At 44.6% G+C, this 20,093-nt stretch overlaps 1 protein-coding gene across 5 annotated transcripts in view; it reads right to left on the reverse strand.

Moving 5' to 3' along the window:
* The window catches only part of naf1 (nuclear assembly factor 1 homolog (S. cerevisiae)), a 296,506-nt gene that overhangs the window by 157,191 nt on the left and 119,222 nt on the right, over positions 1-20,093 (reverse strand). For all 5 annotated transcript variants that reach the window (XM_086010894.1, XM_086010902.1, XM_086010899.1 and 2 more), the window contains one exon: positions 2,208-2,301. In XM_086010894.1, coding sequence (XP_085867020.1) covers positions 2,208-2,301 — 94 coding nt within the window. The remainder of the gene's footprint in view (positions 1-2,207; positions 2,302-20,093) is intronic.

The following is a 20,093-nucleotide window of genomic DNA, read 5'->3' on the forward strand; positions in this document are numbered from 1 at the left end:
AAGATGTCACAGTTCAGCCCAATTCTGTCCTCACCCAACATTACACATGCACACTTTCTAGCAGGGGTTAATGGACAGTGAACAAAAGAAGGAAGCGTAGTTAAGGGAAGTCTCTAGGCATTTGCGTCAAAATCAATTATTGCCGCCCCGCCCCCCCAACCCCCGTTGTGCTGCCTGGTCTAAAATCAGCTTACTCTGAAAACAACTGGGACCTTTAAAAATGATTTTAAGAGTAGTACAATGTAGAGAAGTGTAGCTGGAATACGGTAGTGTAGTGGTTATTGTACTGAACTCGCAACATAGGTTAAATCCTGCCATAGTAAATTGTGAAATTGAATTCAATCAGTCTGGCGATCTATAGCCTAGCAGCAGAAAAATTACCAGGAAAGTTGCCAGACTGTCAGAAAAATCCAACTGGTTCATGAATGTCTTCATGGAAAAGAACCTGCCACCCCTACCTGGTCTGGCCTGCATGTGGCTCTAGTTCACACTACACCATTCATTCTTGATGCTCTCTGAAATGGCCAAGCAAGCCATTCCATTGTACCTGTACAAAAGATTTGACATCCCATCACCACCTCTTCAACTAGGGATCGGCAATAAAGGCAGTGCTTGTAAGGAAGCTCAAGCATACTTTTTTTTTTAATTAGTTTTCACTGCATTAAAAAAGCACTTTTAAATGGTTCCGATTTTTTTTAAACTAGGCAGTTCCATTTTAGTTAAGCACTAGTTTCTCAAAGTAAACTTCAACATGCGAACTCCATGCACTCAATATTTTTATTGCTATTTAATAATCATTTAGGACAACATCTAATGGGTTTGGTAAAAGGATTGCTATGTTATGTTCTATTCTCAGACTGCTCTCTGAACGGACAAGCACCATCGAGGAGTGATTAATGATCACAATTTCATAGAAACAGGAAGAGTACAAAATAAAGGGTGCGACAATTCTGTGTCAGACAACACAAATACAAAACACAAAAGTAATCCAGTAAAAAAGCTAGAGTAAATTGTGTGCATGTTACGATTCAAAATTGTTTTTTTTAACAATTAAAAATTGAAATAACACAACTCACTTTATCTAATTAAGGATTACAGCTTATTCAGACCAACTGATGTATGAAAAAGACCATAAAATGGGTTATTGTAATTAAGTTAATATTTCTCATTTTAACAAACAAGATTTCTGGAATGTTCTTCCTACAAAGTGGACCGCATATGTTCTAAATACATAATTTCCAATACAGCTTCCTTGGAGATGCATACAGGTCCCTCTCAACAGAAACTGTTGCCAGGTTGCACATTATTAACACGAGTTAATCTCAAGTGCCATCAAACAGCGATCGAGAAAATGGCACACAGCTAAGATCAACATGACTCTGTACTTTGTAAATGTGTCATTGAATAAAAGCCACAGGGTTTAGTAAGACTGACTACTGTCCTGTAGCACTAGCATTATTGGTGCTGTACTTGGGTTACAAAAGTGTATTAATACTTACTCTGACACACACAAATAAAACTGAAAAAAAGTTAAAGCAGATTAACTTTTTATATTTTGTGCTGCCCGTCACAGATATCCAAGCAAAACATTCCCCTTTCACTTACACGGCAAGTGGTACACAATGATTCAATCATTAGCATCAATGCTATGATGTTGGTGGTTATTTGTGACAGTTATTAAAGGAGAATGTACCTTCACTGGTAAATACATCAAAGTTAGGAACTTAACCATAAAGTTCCCATGTGCCATTAAGCACAGATTTTTTTTCCCCAATTTGCATTTACAGAGCACATCTCTAGTGTGTTGGGGTGGCACCTTACCCGAGGCTAGAGTGGGAACAGTGAGGAGAAATACAGGAGTGTTTTGGAATTTGTTTTTGCTAGTCTTGGCTTTCCCATTTTAAAAAGTCTCTGTGGAACATTTATTTACTCAATACAGGTTTGTCTGATCTCTATGAGAGAAAATCCTTGTTCTGTATATTGGACATGGTAAAAGGCAATCTGCCTGGTGACTCTTACCCCAGGTTGCCTGTTCTGTAGAGACACTGAAATGAAGAAGCCCTCTAAAGAGGATGAAATGCCATATTACGCAGCACTGTAAAGAATTTTCATTTGTTAGATCCATGGACATAAGTAATGTTGCTTCTCTGTGCCTATACTCGTAGATAAGAGTAGTGTTTTATTCCAGTGATATATACTTTACATACCTAGTCGGTCAATAATACTGGAGACAATCCCAATGGGCTCTTTTTCTACCTCTTCAGGAAGAACAAAATTTACTTCTTCAACTTCTGGCAGATCCTGATTTAAAAAAACACAAATGCAATACAATGTAAGTCATTGATATATTAAGTTGACTGAAAATAGGTAAACACACAATTAACCGTGCACTGTTTCCTCGAACAGTTTCATTACGTCTCAACACACCAGTAAAACATTTTGCCGTAACACCTGCTAAACAAACCTAAGCTCTAAGTCGTTTACAATGGCTGTGTCTAACACTTCAAAGCATCCTTTGCAAGTTTCTCTACTAAAATTGTAAAAACAATGAAAAGGTATAAAGACCCAGAATTGCAGTCATCCCAAACTTCTAGAACCAGGCTCCGACACACGTATAATTCAATTTGCAGTAACTGACCCAAGGAAACTAACAAAAGCATTTAACTCGGTGTTCACCTCCCTTCTGCACAAACTTCAGTCACAGGCTAGGCAGCCTCACATCTCCCACTGGTCACCAGAGAAATATACCGCCCTCGGTGGGTTTTTGCCTGGTCGGAACTGCCTCTCGTTAAGGCTCACATTAAGCAACAGCTTCAGATAACTTGAAAGGTTGTGTTCGTTGAAAGCATTGAAATCGCCTGGCTGACATTTGGGGGCTGGACATTCTTGCCACTTGACTGGGGCTGGTGTTGGACAGCAACAGACCAGGAGCCAGACTGTAGGGTTGAGCCGATTTGATGCCAAAGTTAAGAGAAACATGAGGCCACACCATCTCCTCACTTGTCAAACAAATCCATATTCATATTTAGGGGGCACTTCTAGAATGTTCTCTGCTGAAACGCAATTCCCTATCGGATTAAGGAATGCAGGAGGGCTTTAGTGTCATGCTTGAGGTCTCTTCATGTGGACAAATCAAGTTTTATCATCCATATAGCTAAAATGGCCTCCAACACAGTTACAATGAGCCTCTATATTGAGCTAAGAGCAGGTTTCACAATTTGAAAATTGCTAGCAAAAGACAAACAAGTATTGCATGAATCAGACACTGGGAAAGATCGAAGTTTGAAACTCAAGAACTGACATCAGCCATGACTGAGAGAGGATCAGCCAGAGTCCTACCAATCAGGCTGAAGGGGGCCAAGATGCAACATAGTGTCAGTAAACCAGCACAGGGAACTTTGTAAGTTGAAAAGCAACAAAGAGCACTTGCTAAACTTGGAGAACTGCTCTCTACATGGTCAGAGCAGCAGGAAGAGAGACTGACCTGTTGTTAACAAAACAAAGGGCTGATAAATACTGGTTACAAACTTATTCTAGTGTGAGAGATGAAAGAAAGCTGTTGGAAACAACAGGAGAAGAAATAAGGGCATAACCCTTATAATTAGAAAAGAGTGAAGGGCATTGTGCTCAAGTATTTCCCCCATTAGTTAACTACAATACCCTATTCTGGATGATGAAAAGGCGAGGAAGAATTAACCAATTCGTGTATTATTTAACATTTTCTTTTTCTTTCGTTTTTTTCCCCCCCAGACTTGAATCAAATTTAAAAACTAAGAACTACTTTTAAGTAAGTTGACATGAGAGTTGTTCTGAACTTCATTGCCAGAAGGATTTGAATGCTCAAATGCTTCAGAGCGCACAGTAAATGTCATGTACCACATTCATTTACAAGTTATGCACTCTGATATCTGCGCTCTCTGATCAATATTTTATATATAATTTTATAGAAATGTGCTGTCAAGTGAAATAGATACAAAGGGGCAAAAATTGACAACATCACAGACATCCAACTGTACCTTCCTCAGAGATTCAGAATCCTTACACGGTAATAGGAAAATGATGGTTTCCTTGAACCACAACTACTGTAAATCTGTGTGGCATCTCAGTATTATATCTAACCTGGATCTCCATTACTCTTCCCCCGCAAGGAAAAAAACCACATCACTTTAACTGGTATCAGCATAAAAACTACTAGCAATTAATGTCAAATTCAGTTTACGAGAGATGACCGTGTGCAAATCTGCCTCAATTGTTGATGGGTAAAATGTTGTAACATTGCAACAGCTACACTTCTTTATTTTAACAGCTATCATTACTTTCTTCTGAAATTAAAAAATTAGAGGACTTTTATTACATTAAAGTAACTGTTGCGGTGAACAAGTTAATAGACAATTAACTGTGAAAGTCCAGTAGCAGCATCTACAACAACGGAGGGCAAAATATGGCCCACCAATTCTATCCAGCCCACTGGACAGGACAGAAATAGAACGAAACCCGGAGCTTGAGCGGACATTAGTCTATCCACTTTTACGTCTCATGGGTCAGAGACGGACCCGAACGCGAACTGCAGCCTGAGAACACAGAGCAATACTTAATTCAATTTATCAATCTGCAAAAGCAATTCTCCCCGGCCCGATTTTAAAAGGGTTCGTTCCGCAATTCTGGGCCCCAATGGGGGGCGTCCATACTCAGAATGCACGGCGTACTCTAATATGCCCTATCCATTTTAGAGTCAAGTCATGGCTGCTCCTCTCGATGGCTCTTTTATCAAAGAAAGAGGCCACGCTCTCCCGGCACCCAGAGTACTATGGCAGGGGGGTTCTCATCCCCGTCTTAGACACGGGAGTGGATCCCGGAGCACAAGGACTCCAGGTAATGGCATGCGATTGTAGTTCAGGCCTTGCAAAGCCTCAGGCTCCCATACTCAGCACACTAAAAAAAACACCTCTCGCATCGGAGGCCCCGCAGACTCGAGCCACTCTGTCAAACAGCCACGTAGACTTTCAGTACAACATACAATCGATCGACCAATCAATCATTTCATTCATTTAGTAACTGAAGATTTTACTATTTTACACTACATTTTGTGCATTTAAGATAGTATCTGACTACTATCTGAATTTATGTTTATAGATTATTGGGAGGGTAGAAGTGGGAGTGATCAACAACACAATGAGTTGGCTTGTTTCAAATTTACCAATTTAAGACTTTGCTCTCACCAATGGCCGTTAGTGGGGTTTTTAATTCTTGCACACTTATTCACTCATTTTAATATCCCATTTAATTAGCATAGTGGAAGCATAACTAAATGGACCTAGGGATATTGGACATTGCATTCACTGTTTTTAATTTAAGCTCTTTTTCCCCCATGCCATGAACAATTTAAGTTTGTCATGGCTGGAAGAGGGTTGTAGAGATTTATGTCGCTGGCCAGTCCCAGTAATAAATAGCACTCGGGGAAGAAATGTGCATTATAATGGTGCATTACTTGTGCCCAATCTCGAGTGAAAGTCCACAAACTATAGGCATCTTGGCTTTTCTCTGGAGTAATAGTATGTTGACAATGAACAAGCCCAATTTGATGGATGATCTGGGGCACAATTTACGGTATAAATCATTTTCCAAGTCACCTAATTATTTCTTAGCGAGGTTTCAAAAGCATCAAAGAAGCACTTCCATGTGCAATTTTTAAAGGTTGTATAAATGATTTTATCCTTGATTGTGCCTTATACCTTGTTTATAATTTGTCAGTGGAAGCAGAATCGATCTCATTTTCCACTTTAAGTATTTTAGATCATTTAGAATAAACAGACCGTGCACTTTTCAATGTGACTCGTAAACCTGTATCATGTTAGTTAGCGTGTTAATACTGTTGTTAGTAATTCATTGTGTGTGTGCAGCAATGTTCAACTTAATTTTTTTTGTGCATGGTCCCTTTAAATTTGACGGCCGCGCATGCGCAGTATTGCTTCCAGCAGCAGCAGCTGGTGAGCAGCCCCCTCCCACAGGAAAGAAAAAATACTTATATTGCATTTTATCATATCTTTCAGAAACATCTTCATGCTTCACATAAAATTAATTACTTTGAAGTGCTATGCCTGTTATGCAAGCCAACATAGCAGCCATTTCAAACATGGGAGAATTACTCTGCTTCTTCAAATAATTCCATGGGATCTTTAACGTCCACCCAAACCACAGGAACCGGCCGGCAGACAGTGCCTCAGTTGAACGTCTCAGCTGAAGGATGGCATGTTTGTCAGTGCAATGCCTTCTCAGTATTGGGCTGGACGGTCAGTCTAGATTAAGTGCCCAAATCGTAGGTGGGTTGAAACCCACAACCACCTAACACAGAGACAAAAGTGCTACCAACCAAGGCAAGGAGCAAGTGTGATTAACTTTGATGGTTTGACCTTCATAACAAATCTAGGGTAGTAACCCATGATGAAACACTGTCCCTCTGTATAATGAACAATTATAAACTGCAATTTTCTGCGTACCAGTCACTGATCTGAGAACTCAAAGCTAGATGATTAATACAAAAAGCAAAATACTGCGGATGCTAGAAATCTGAAATAAAAACAGAAAATGCTGGAAATACTCAGGTCAGGCAGCATCTGTGGAGAGAGAAACAGAGTTAATGTTTCAGGTCTGGGACCTTTCATCGGACCTGCTGTGTATTTCTGTTTTTATTGCTAGATGATTAATGTCTTTGTGATTAGTTGCACCTGCTTCAGTGTTATCACTAAGATTTCAGTAAAGCATAATAGCGGTGGGTGAAAATTTCAGATTGCTTTGACTTGGAACTGCGGACAAACATTCAGCAGTGCAATTTTAGAATGTATTTTTCAAATATGAATTGTGCCAACGAGTTATAGACTAGGTGAAGTATTAATAGGTACAGATCAGTCACTAGTATGATAGCAAAATACTGCGGATACTGGAAATCCGAAACAACAGAAAATGCTGGAAAAACTCAGCAGGCCAGGCAACATCCGTGGAGAGAAAATAGAGTCAACGTTTCGAGTCAAACTCTTTGTCAAGACAAAGAGTTTGACTCGAAACGTTGACTCTATTTTCTCTCCACGGATGTTGCCTGGCCTGCTGAGTTTTTCCAGCATTTTCTGTTGTTATTACAGATCAGTCACTGGTGGCTTCAGCAGTGGGCGCAAATTGAGGTGATGAGTATTAGATAACTTTAAAGGTTATTCGTTATCGATAGAGTATTAGTATCGTATATAAACCAAGGTCCGGCGGGTACCATGACAAGGCAATATTGAGCTTCTACCACTAGAGGCCCCCAATGAACCACAGAAATAGAAGAGCTCCCTCTGAGGCAATAAACTGGAACTGCAGCATTTCCACATGTACACCCAACACCCAGTTGTCCTGCTCTACCACGTGTCTCCACCCCGCACATTGCTCTCTGTGTTATCATACTGTGTCCAGTACCCAGTCGTGAAGGAGCTACAGTTTTCTCAAATTAAACACTGGGAAGACAGAAGCCATAATCTTTGGGTCTCACCACGGACTGCATAGCCTTACCACCGATTCTATCCCACTCCCTGGTCACCCTCTTGGGGTGAACTAGAACGCTGAGGTTGTGAACTGGGTCAACCTAAGCTGAGCTTCCAACACCATATCCTCTCCATGACAAAGACCGTCTCAGCCCATCCATACCTTTGTCACCTCCAGACTCCACTATTCTAATTCTCTCCATTCACTTCAGTTCATCCAAAACTCTGCTACTCGTATCCTATCCAACACCAAGTGGCTCGATCATCGCTGTTCTTGCCAACCTACGACGACTCCAAAGCCTCCAATTTAATATTATCCTTGTATTTAAAACATGCACAGCTTTTAGGTGGCGTTCCAGATTTCCACAACCTAGTGTGAAAAAAATATTTTTAATTTGAACTCCTATATGACCCAGTTCTAATTTTATTATGCCTCCTTGTTCTAGATTCCCCCACCAGATGAAACAGTTTATCGAATCCCTTTATCATTTTGAGAACTTCGCTTAGATCACCCCTCAACTCGAGACTACCAACCAAGTTTATGCAACCTGTCCTCGATCTAACCCTTTCAGCTCAGACATCATTCTGGTGAATCTGCAATGTACCCCTTCATGGCAAATACATCTTTCCTGAGAGGCGGTGCTCAAAACTGAATGTCTTTACACAACTATGAAACACCTGGGGGTGTTTTTCTCCATACATACAAGGTGCTATATAAATGCAAGTTCAGCATTTCAGACTTTTCTACAATAGACAAGATAGATGCAACAGAAACCTTAACAGCAATTAATAGTAGCTAGCTAATACGTACACCAAAATACTTAAATCCAGAATATGCACATTTCAAAATTGGACTTTATAAATATTGCAATACACTTGTTCACACACACCCAAATGCAACTATACCTTGGAACCTGTGCAGTTCAGTAAAAGGTTTTAACATGCCTGACGTGCGTCACTCTCAGTCTTTCAAATAATTACCAATACAATGGGACCAACTGGCTCAATTGGGCTGCCTGGTGAACCTGGCAAAGACTGCTCTGCCATCTATCTACCCCTCAGTTTACTTACCAACCAAGTAACTAATCAGTAAGAGATCAGGCCCCACCAGGACGGCCGGGGAGCGCTCCGCTTCTTCCTTGAACAGAGGCCCAACCAGTCCCCATCCACCAACACCCTCCTCCGCCTGGCTGAACTTGTTCTAACATTGAGCAACTTCTCCTTTGACTCCACTCACTTCCTCCAAATTAAAGGTCATGATGTGGAGATGCCGGTGTTGGACTGGGGTGGACAAATGTGAGAAGTCACACAACACCAGGTTATAGTCCAACAGCTTTATTTGAAATCACAAGCTTTCGGAGCGCTGCTCCTTCGTCAGGTGAAGTGAAGAGATGCATATAGGCACAGCATATATAGTCAGAGAACACTGCCAGATGATTACAGGTAATCTTTCTAACTGCCCTTTATCCCACCTCGGCAGAGAGATAATCACAGCAATCAAAGGTGTGGATGGTGTCCAAACAGGTCAGTCAGGAAAACATTACATCAAAGAACAATGAGGTGTGGTCACCAGGGGTCAAATGTTGCAGATGCTGGGGTCTGTATGAAAAACAAAAAATAAATAAATAAACAAAGAACAATTTTTTTTAAAAGATTTTTTTTTTGCTGGAGAGTGGAGAGGATCGCCAAGAAGATCGCGCATATCGACACAGACATCAAGTTTCGACAGACATGCAAGAAAGCAGACAAGATCCCGAAAGGACTACAGATCACAAACCCACTCAAGTCCACCTACAACAGACTACGCTGAGAGACTCTGCCGTCGTACCTCTCACACACTCCTCAACCATCTCGTACACCAGCTCTACAGCAGACGCCGCAACCTCGAAACCAACATAGAGTCCATGTTCTCAGCCTGTGCTCAGGACACAGCAGACCAGCTACAAAACACCGCCAAACAGACGAGGCAACTGAACTACGCTGCCTACATACACACCAAGAACAGGAAGCTTGAGAAACGCGGCATCACCACCAGCAGCAACCAAGCCTCCCCTGGTACCACGGTTGAAACCACAGGGAAGTCCATCGTCAACTTATCCGACCACACCCTTCAACCAGACGAAATCGAAGTTCTCAGCCGAGGGCTCAATTTCTGCCCCACCACCAAAATGGACCCCATTGGTCTCGCGGCAGACACAGAGGAATTCATCAAGAGAATGAGGCTCCGGGAATTCTTCCACAAATCCCAAGATGTCAGCAGCGAACCCAATGAGACAATCAATGATCCGGAACAGCAGAGGGATCCACAGTGCAGCAACCGAAGAAGAAAGAGTCAAATTGGACCCCTCCGGAGGGTCGCTGCCCTAAGCTTGACATATATGCTCAAGCTGTCAGGAGCTGCATCAATGCCAGATTCATCAGCCGCACTCACAAGACAGTCCAGAATGTCACCCAAGCACAACGCAACGCCATCCACGCTCTCAAGACCAACTGCAACATCGTCATCAAACCAGCAAAGGAGGAGCCATCATCATACAGAACAGAATGGACTATTGCAAAAAAGCATACCGACAACTGGACAACCAGGAACACTACAGACAGTTACCCGCAGATCCGACCAAAGAACACACCCGCCAACTCAACAGACTGATCAAGACCTTCGATCCAGACCTTCAAAGCATCCTACGCGCTCTCATCCCACGTACTCCCCGCGTGGGAGACTTCTACTGCCTCCCAAAGATATACAAAGCCAACACACCCGGACGTCCTATCATATCAGGCAACGGAACCCTGTGTGAGAACCTCTCGGGATACGTCGAGGGCATCCTGAAACCCATCGTACAGGGAACCCCCAGCTTCTGTCGCGACACTACAGACTTCTTACAGAAACTCAACACCCACGGACCAGTTGAGCCAGGAACACTCCTCGCCACGATGGACGTCTCGGCACTCTACACCAGTATCCCCCACGATGACGGCATCGCTGTGACAGCCTCAGTACTCAACACCAACAACAGCCAATCCCCAGACACCATCCGCTTCATCCTTGACCACAATGTCTTCACCTTCGACAACCAGTTCTTTACCCAAACACACGGAACAGCCATGGGGACCAAATTCACACCCCAATACGCCAACATCTTCATGCACAAGTTCGAGCAAGACTACTTCGCTGCACAGGACGTCCAACCAACGCTATACACCAAATACATCGACGACATTTTCTTCCTATGGACCCACGGCGAAGAATCACTGAAAAGTCTACATGATAACATCAACAAGTTCCATCCCACCATCAAACTCACCATGGACTACTCCTCAGAATCGGTTTCATTCTTGGACACACGAATCTCCATCAAAGACGGACACCTCAGCACTTCACTCTACCGCAAGCCCACGGACAACCTCACGATGCTCCACTTCTCCAGCTTCCACCCTAACCACGTTAAAGAAGCCATCCCCTATGGACAAGCCCTGCGAATACACAGGATCCGCTCAGACAAGGAGGAACGCGATGGACACCTACAGACGCTGAAAGCCGCCCTCGTAAGAATGGGGTATGACGCTCGACTCGTCGATCGACAGTTCCGACGGGCCACAGCGAAAAATCGCATAGACCTCCTCAGAAGACAAACACGGGACACAACCAACAGAGTACCCTACGTCGTCCAGTACTTCCCCGGAGCGGAGAAACTACGCCATGTTCTTTGCAGCCTTCAACAGGTCATCGATGACGACGAACACCTCGCTAAGGCCATCCCCACACCACCACTACTCGCCTTCAAACAGCCGCCTAACCTCAAACAGACCATCGTTCGCAGCAAATTACCCAGCTTTCAGGAGAACAGCGACCACGACACCACACAACCCTGCCACGGCAACCTCTGCAAGACATGCCAGATCATCAACACAGATACCATCATCACACGTGAGGACACCACCCACCAGGTACATGGTACATACTCATGTGACTCGGCCAACGTTGTCTACCTCATACGTTGCAGGAAAGGATGCCCCGGAGCACGGTACATCGGCGAGACCATGCAGACACTGCAACAACGGATGAACGGACACCGCACAACAATCGCCAGGCAGGAGTGCTCCCTCCCAGTCAGGGAACACTTCAGCAGTCAAGGACATTCAGCCTCCGATCTTCGGGTAAGCATTCTCCAAGGCGGCCTTCGAGACACACGACAACGCAAAATCGTCGAGCAGAAACTGATAGCCAAGTTCCACACTCATGAGGACGGCCTCAACCGGGATCTTGGGTTCATGTCACGCTACATGTAACCCCACCTGACGTAGAGTCATCCAGACTCGAGTCGTCATTCAGACTCGAGTCGTCATTGGCTTGTTCTCTCTACACCGATGTGGCCGGGCCTGCTGTGATTTTCAGCAAAAAAAAATCTTTTTTTTTTAATTATTGTTCTTTGTTTATTTATTTATTTTTTGTTTTTCATACAGACCCCAGCATCTGCAACATTTGACCCCTGGTGACCCCACCTCATTGTTCTTTGATGTAATGTTTTCCTGACTGACCTGTTTGGACACCATTCACACCTTTGATTGCTGTGATTATCTCTCTGCCGAGTTGGGATAAAGGGCAGTTAGAAAGATTACCTGTAATCATCTGGCAGTGTTCTCTGACTATATATGCTGTGCTTATATGCATCTCTTCACTTCACCTGATGAAGGAGCAGCGCTCCGAAAGCTTGTGATTTCAAATAAAGCTGTTGGACTATAGCCTGGTGTTGTGTGACTTCTCAAATTAAAGGTGTTGCTATGGGAACCCGCATGGGCCCTAGCTATGCCTGCCTATTCATGGGATATGTGGAACATTCTTTGTTCCAGTCCTACTCAGGTCCCCTCCCTCACCTCTTTTTCCGGTACATCGATGATTGTATCGGTGCTGTTTCCTGCTCTCGCCCTGAACTAGATAAGTTCATTCACTTTACTTCCAATTTCCACCCTTCCCTCACCTTCACATGGTCCATCTCCGACTCTTCCCTTCCCTTCCTTGACTTCTCCGTCTCCATTTCTGGTGATCGGCTTTCGACAAACATCCACTACAAGCCCACTGACTCCCACAGCTACCTGGACTACACTTCCTCCCACCCCGCTTCCTGTAAGGGCTCTATCCCATTCTCCCATTTTCTCCGTCTCCACCGCGTCTGTTCTGACGATGTCACCAAACACATCTTCCCCTCACCTCCCCTTTCAGCATTCCGAAGGGACAAATCCCTCCGCGACAACCTGGTCCACTCCTCGATCACCCCGAACAGCCCTTCTCCTTCGCCTGGCACCTTCCTGTGCAAGCGCAGGAGATGCAACACATGCCTTTTTACCTCCTCCCTTCCCACTGTCCAGGGCCCCAAACTCCCCTTCCAGGTGAAACAGCGATTTACTTGTACTTCTTGCAATTTAATATACTGTATTCGCTGCTCACGATGCAGTCTCCTCTACATTGGGGAGACCAAACACAGATTGGGCGACTGCTTTGCGGAACACCTCCGTTCAGTCCGTACGGGTGACCCTCAGCTTCCGGTCGCCTGTCACTTTAATTCTCCGCTTCACTCCCACTCTGATCTCTCTGTCCTCGGCCTATTACATTGTTCTAATAAAGCTCAACGTAAGCTCAAGGAACAGCACCTCATCTTTCGATTAGGCACTTTGCAGCCTGCCGGACTCAACATCGAGTTCAGCAATTTCAGATAATAATCCCTGCCCCCATTTTTCATGCTGTATGATTTTTGCCACTCCCATTTGCAAAATTTTATCTTTCCTGTCTCTTACAAAAGTACAGGATGTTCTTTCAATTCCTTCCTCCCCTCCTAAACGCCGCCAGCCCCCGCCACCCCGTCTCTGCACCTGCTTAATATCCGTTACATCTCCAGCTTTTTCCGGTTCTGATGAAGGGTCCCAGACCAGAAACGTTAACTCTGTTTCTCTCTCCACGGATGCTGCCTGGCCTGCTGAGTATTTCCAGCATTTTTTGTTGTTATTTCAGATTTCCCACATCCGCAGTATTTTGCTATTGTAATCAGTAAGAGAGCCTGACTTGTATTTTTTTTTATTATTAAGAAACTTGGATGAAGCAATAAAACGCACAGTTCAGGACATTACCAAAGTTTAGAACAAGAGGAGAGAAAGCCAAGACAAAACAAGTAGTATTGAGTAGCAATGCCAAATTTGGAGTTTAAAAACCTGTAGTTTGCAGGAGGAAAGAAAGACTGAGTGAAGTAAGGAGATCTCAAAGCACTACAACACAATGATTCAATGAGCCCCACATAATATAGAATTGTGTGAAGGTTGCTGAATGGGAGAAGGGCCCGAGGGTTATTCTGCACAAGTCATTGAAGGTCCATGACTAGTGCCATAGGCAACTGTGAAAGCAAATAAGGTGTTATGATGTATTACTAGGAGAATTATATATAAAACAAGTACAATCTTTTCTTTATACAAGGCCATGGTCAGGCCACATCAGGAATACCGTGTCCAGTTTTGGTTCCTTCACATGGTTGGGGACATCAAGGTCTTGAGAAGAGGTTCCGAGAAGGCCCACTAAACCAATACTTATTTATGGGCCCTTAGTTATTGATACAGGCTTAGAGAGCTGGGGCTTGTTGCTTTGGAAAAGCATAAACTTTGAGACGACATGTTTGAGGTCTTTAAAATATGAAAGGATTACACAGAGTCCAAGTGGGTAGGATATTTGAGCTAGATAGACATGAGAGGACCAGGCAACAGACATAAGTTTAAATTATGAAAGCATAAAACTAGAAAGTCATTGACGTCTGGAATAAGTTGCTGACACGTGCAGCAAGTGCAGATTCATTGCAACTATTCAAAATGGAGCTCGACAAATTCCTGCAAGTAGCAAACATCTCAACAGATGAAGTGTAAATGGCAATGGCAGAGTGATCGACTGCTGCCATGTGAGAGAGAGAGAAAAAAATGAAAAAAAGATAGGGCAGAGCTTATGGTCTGAAATTGTTGAACTCGATGTTGAGTCCAGAAGGCTGTAAAGTGCCTAATCAAAAGATGAGGTGCTGTTTCTCGAGCTTATGTTGAGCTTCATTGGAACAGTGTAGGAGGCCAAGGACAAAGGGGTCAGAGTGGGAGCGGAGCGGAGAATTAAAGTGACAGGTGACTGGAAGCTCAGGGTCACCCTTACGGACTGAATGGAGGTCCTCCGCAAAGCGGTCACCCAATCTGCGTTTGGTCTCCCCAATGTAGAGGAGGAGACCGCATTGTGAGCAGCAAATACAGTATACCAAATTGCAAGAAGTACAAGTAAATCGCTGTTTCACCTGAAAGGAGTGCATGGGGCCCTGGACAGTGGGAAGGGAGGAGGTAAAAGGGCATGTGTTGCATCCTCTGCGCTTGCACGTGAAGGTGCCGGGCGAAGCGGAAGGGGTGTTGGGCGTGATAGAGGAGTGGACCAAGGTGTCGAGGAGGGAGCAGTCCCTTCAGAATGTTGAAAGGGGAGGCGAGGGGAAAATGTGTTTGGTGGTGGGATTACGCTGGAGGTGGCGGAGGATGATCCGTTGAATGTGGAGGCTGGTGGGGTGAAAGGTGAGGACAAGGGGAACCCTATCGTGGTTCCTGGAGGAAGGGGAAGGGGTGAGAGTAGAAGTGCGAGAAATACAACGGACACGGTCAAGGGCCGTGTCAACCACAGTGGAAGGGAGTCCTTGGTTGAGGAAAAAGGAAGACATGTCAGAAGTACTAGGATGGAAGTTGGCATCGTCAGAGCAGATGCGGCGGAGATGCAGAAACTGGGAGAATGGAAGCGGGTGGGAGGAAGTGAAGTTCAGGTAGCTGTGGGAGTCAGTGGGCTTGTAGTGAATGTTTGTCAATAGCCTATCCCCAGAGATGGAGACAGAGATGTCGAGAAAGGGAAGAGTCGGAGATGGACCATGTGAAGGTGAGGGAAGGGTGGAAATTGGAAGCAAAGTAAATGAAATTTTCTAGTTCAGGGCGAGAGCAGGAAATGGCACCAATAGTGTCATCAATGTACCGGAAAGAGAGGTGAGGGAGGGGACCCGAGTAGGGCTGAAACAAAGAATGTTCCACATATCCCATGAAAAGACAGGCATAGCTAGGACACATGCGGGTTCCCATAGCAGCACCTTTAATTTGGAGGAAGTGAGTGGAGTCAAAGGAGAAATTGTTCAATGTGAGAACAAGTTAAGCCAGTCGAAGGAGGGTGGTGGAGGAAGGGTACTGGTTGGGCCTCTGTTCAAGGAAGAAACAGAGCGCTCTCAGGCTATCATGGGGGATGGAGGTGTAGAGGGATTGGATGTCCATCGTGAAAAGGAGAAGGTTGGGGCCAGGAAACTGGAAACTGTTAAAGTGGCGGAGGGCGTCGGGAGAGTCGCGGATGTAGGTGGGAAGAGACTGGACAAGGGGAGAAAGAATAGAGTTGAGATAGGAAGAGATAAGTTCCGTGGGGCAAAAACAGGCTGAAACGATGGGTCTACCAGGGCCTTGGAGGGGGTGCATCACAGCTTCATCGGAATGATACCGGAGCTAAAAAGGTTAAATTATGAGGACCGGTTGCATAGACTCGGCTTATATTTCCTTGAGTATAGAAGATTAAGGGGCAATCTAATTGAGCTGTTTAAGATGATTAAAGGAGTTGAGAGAGAGAGAAAATATTTATTTTGGTGGGGAATTCCAGAACAAGGGTCCATAAACTTACAATTATAGCTAGGCCATTCAGGGATGATTTCAGAAAGCATTTCTTCACACAAAGGGTCGTGGAAATCTGGAACACTCTCCTCCAAAAAGCTTGTTGTTGAAGATAGAGATTTGCTAAGTAAGGGTATTAAGGGTTACAGAACCAAGGCTGGAAGATGGAGTTGAGATAAAGGTCAACCATGATCTTACTGAATGGTGGACAGGCTCAAGGGGCTGAATGGGCTACTCCTATGTCATTGGGAGTTATTGTCACTAGTCCCTGTTATCTCCTGGCGCTTGCTGGGTCACCTTCTGGTGTTGGAAAAGACTTTCCCAGAGTCTTTTCCTAAATTGGCCTACGGTTTTCTCTTTTTTTCCCTCTACCAGGAGACTGCATGACAGAGGCAGGGGTGGGGAGGGGAATATTGTGTGCACATTGCACTTGGTGAGATGGGACAGGCTTGGTGGGCCAGCTAGTCTTTTCCTGTCCTTTTTCGTATGTTCGTATATGAATTAAGGAAAATAATTATCTAGAAATTTTCATCTGTGGGACTGAAAAGTCACATATGCCAAATTAGAACTTTCTTACATTAAAAAAAACCTATTCATTACGACTAAATCATCACAAAATAAATTCTGAACATATTCAAACATAAGTAAAAAAATAATTCTGTAGTTTGGCAAAGACTGCTCTCATGCATGCACAACTGGCACGTTTTTATGTATTCAGCACTTCAACAGCAGTTTGTTTCCTTGTAAAATGTGTTACTCTGCCAACTACTGTTTGATTTGTATCTGGTAACTAATTAAGCAAGATTAATGAAGCATGAGCCATAGTTCATGAAAATAAACAGCTTTATGCTGCTAGTTCATATCCATCCCCTCTTATCATTACTTCTAGCACTCATTGGTCAGATATGCGTCGTGTCCTCATATATGCCTTGGGCAAAGTTGCTTACTATTTTTGAGATGTGCAGTCGAACAGATGGACAGCATGTTAGCAGGGCTAGAGATTAAGCGGTGACCTCACCAGCAAAGTGCTCGGACACATCAATCAGCTCTGTTTACTACTAGTATGCACTCTTTGTTATGCTCTGTACGCGTGAAACTATGCCACCAGTCTACATCTGTATCGTCAAATTATATTTTCTAGGCGGATGAGGAGGGACGCATTTATAAAAATGATGAAACAAAACTGGCTCTGTTTCCAACCAGCAGGCAAGAAACTACAGCTCAATTAATTCTATTTAATGTTCTGTACATATTACAATCATTTTAACCTGGTTAAATAAGATAGGAAAACAGTCCATCAACAAAATCATTTTAATTGGCCTCAACCAACATCACCAAAGACTGATTAACCGGTCAAGTCTCCCATTACTATTTGTTGAATCATGCTCTGTGCAAATGTTTGCCTACGCAACAACAGTGACTACACTTCGAGAATAACTCATTCTGCTGTGAGGCACTTTGGGATCTCCTGAGGACGTGACAGGCACCACATAAATGCAAGTTCTTCAGTAAAGTACTGAGGGAATGCTGCACTGTCGAACATGCCACCTTTTGGATGAGACATTAAAACAAGGCCCCGTATGCCCTCTCAGGTGGACGTAAAAGATCCCATAGCACTATTCGAAGAGGAGTTGGGGAGTTCTACCCTGGCCAACATTTATCCCTCAATCAACACCTAAAACAGATGATCTGGTCATTTATTTCATTACTGTTTTTGGGACCTTGCTGTGCACAAATTGGTTGCCGCATTTCTTATATTACAACAGCGACTACATTTCAAAAAATTACTTAATTGGTTGTAAAGCATTTCTGGACTTTTTTTTTTTTTAAACCTTTATCAGAGCATATACATGGGACATATTTTGATCCTCACCATGCAAGCATCTGCTTTGCCATGTCACTATTCGAAGAGCAGGGGAGTTCTCCCGATGTGCTGACCATCATTTATCTCTCAACCACTGCGAAAACCGATCAATAGGTAATTTATTCAATTTGTAAGATCTTGTTATGTTTGCCTACAAAATAACAATGGCTACACTTCAATAGTAACTCATTGGCTTTAAAGCACTTTAGGACTTTGAGGACATGAAAGGAACTATATAAATGCAAGTTCTTTTCTTTCCTAAACAAAGAGAATATTAAGGAACATATGATTTTTATAAAGTTCAAGTAAGTCTCAAGGATGGCATTTTGTATGTGGTAGTTCTAAGTAACACATTATTAAAAAAAATCGTATCTGGTTATTATTGGTTCAATAATGTTTACAAGATAATGTGACATTAAAATGCAATGCAAGTAATAATTCTGTCACCATCAAGTTGATTGAAAAAAATTATACAAGTGAGGATCTCTAACATCTGTTCCACAATACTGCTTCACTCATCTATACTACAGCTAGCTGCATCCAAGGGCCAGGAGCTCTAATAAATTCAAAACCGTCTCACGTCCTCCTTCCCATTTCAGAATCGTAAAAACCTAATATTTTTGGAATTTACAAAAAGAACATGGTTCTGGTCAGTTTAAACAAAACGCCCAGAGTTCATTGTTTGCTACAATAAAGAAATAACCTTTTTTTAAAAATTTAAAAATTCAAGCAGCGAGACAGTGGACATAGATGCAAAATAAATATAACTAAGCAAAGTAAAATATTTGAGTGATTCTCCCCCATGGAGTAAGCACAAGACGCACAGCAGCCTGGATTCTGACCACATGCAGATGCCTTAAAGTGATGGGTAGTTGTATATATAACTAGCTGGAGTGCCCGGCGGTGCCGAGAGTTTTTTTGAGGGCATGTTGTTATGAAAAAAGTACAAATAATTTTTATCTATATATAAATGAGTATGTCTGTGTGGGAAGGAGAGAGAGAGGGAAGGAGAGAGAGAGGGAAAGAGAGAGGGGGAAGGAGAAAAAGTGCGAGACTGGGGGGGGGGGGAAGAGAGAGAGAGAGAGCGAGACTGGGGGGGGGGGAGAGAGAGAGAGAGAGAGAGAGCGCGAGACAGGGGGAGGGGGGAGAGAGAGAGAGCGAGAGCGAGACTGGGGGTGGGGGCCGAGAGAGACAGAAAGGGGAAAGGGGCGGGGGTGTATGTAGCTTTAAGAGGAACTATGTTTTTGAAGCCCCTGTATACTGTAGTACCAGTAGTGACCACTCGGGTCTATAAGCCTGTGTAGCGTCTTGTGTTGTTAGTTCACCTCCAGACTTTGTTCAGTAAACACTTGTTAAATCAACTCCTGCATTCCGTGTCTCCATTAACACACGGATCTAACAGGGGTGGGGTGGGGGGGATGCAGGGGAGGGGGGAGTTTGGGATGTGGGGGGGGGGGGAAAAAGAGAAGAGGGAAGAGGGGGAAGGGGAGGGGGGGGTGAGGGTGTGGGGGGGTGGGGGAGAGGGGGGGGTGGAAGGGGGTGTGTGGGGGGCGGGAAGGGGGTGTGTGCGCGCGGGGGGGGAAGGGGTGTGGGGGGGGGGAAGGGGGTGTGTGGGGGGGAGGGGAGGGAAGGGGGGTGTGTGGGGGGGAGGGAAAGGGGTGTGTGGGGGGAGAGAAGGGGTGTGTGGGGGGCGGAAGGGGAAGGGGTGTGGGGGGGGGAAAGGGGGTGTGGGGGGGGGGGAAAAGGGGTGTGGGGGGGAAGAAGGGGGTGTGGGGGGGGGGAAAAGGGGTGTGGGGGGGAAGAAGGGGGTGTGGGGGGGGGAAGGGAGGGCGGGGGGGGGAAGGGAGGGCGGGGGGGGGGGGGGGGAAGGGAGGGCGGGAGGGGGGGGGGGAAGGGAGGGGCGGGGGGGGGGAAGGGAGGGAGGGCGGGGGGGGGGAAGGGAGGGCGGGGGGGGGAAGGGAGGGCGGGGGGGGGGGGGAAGGGAGGGCGGGGGGGGGGGGGGAAGGGAGGGCGGGGGGGAA

The sequence above is a fragment of the Somniosus microcephalus genome, chromosome 2, assembly GCF_052327205.1.
Source record: "Somniosus microcephalus isolate GS21.2 chromosome 2, FLI_Smic_1.0, whole genome shotgun sequence".
NCBI lineage: Eukaryota > Metazoa > Chordata > Chondrichthyes > Squaliformes > Somniosidae > Somniosus > Somniosus microcephalus.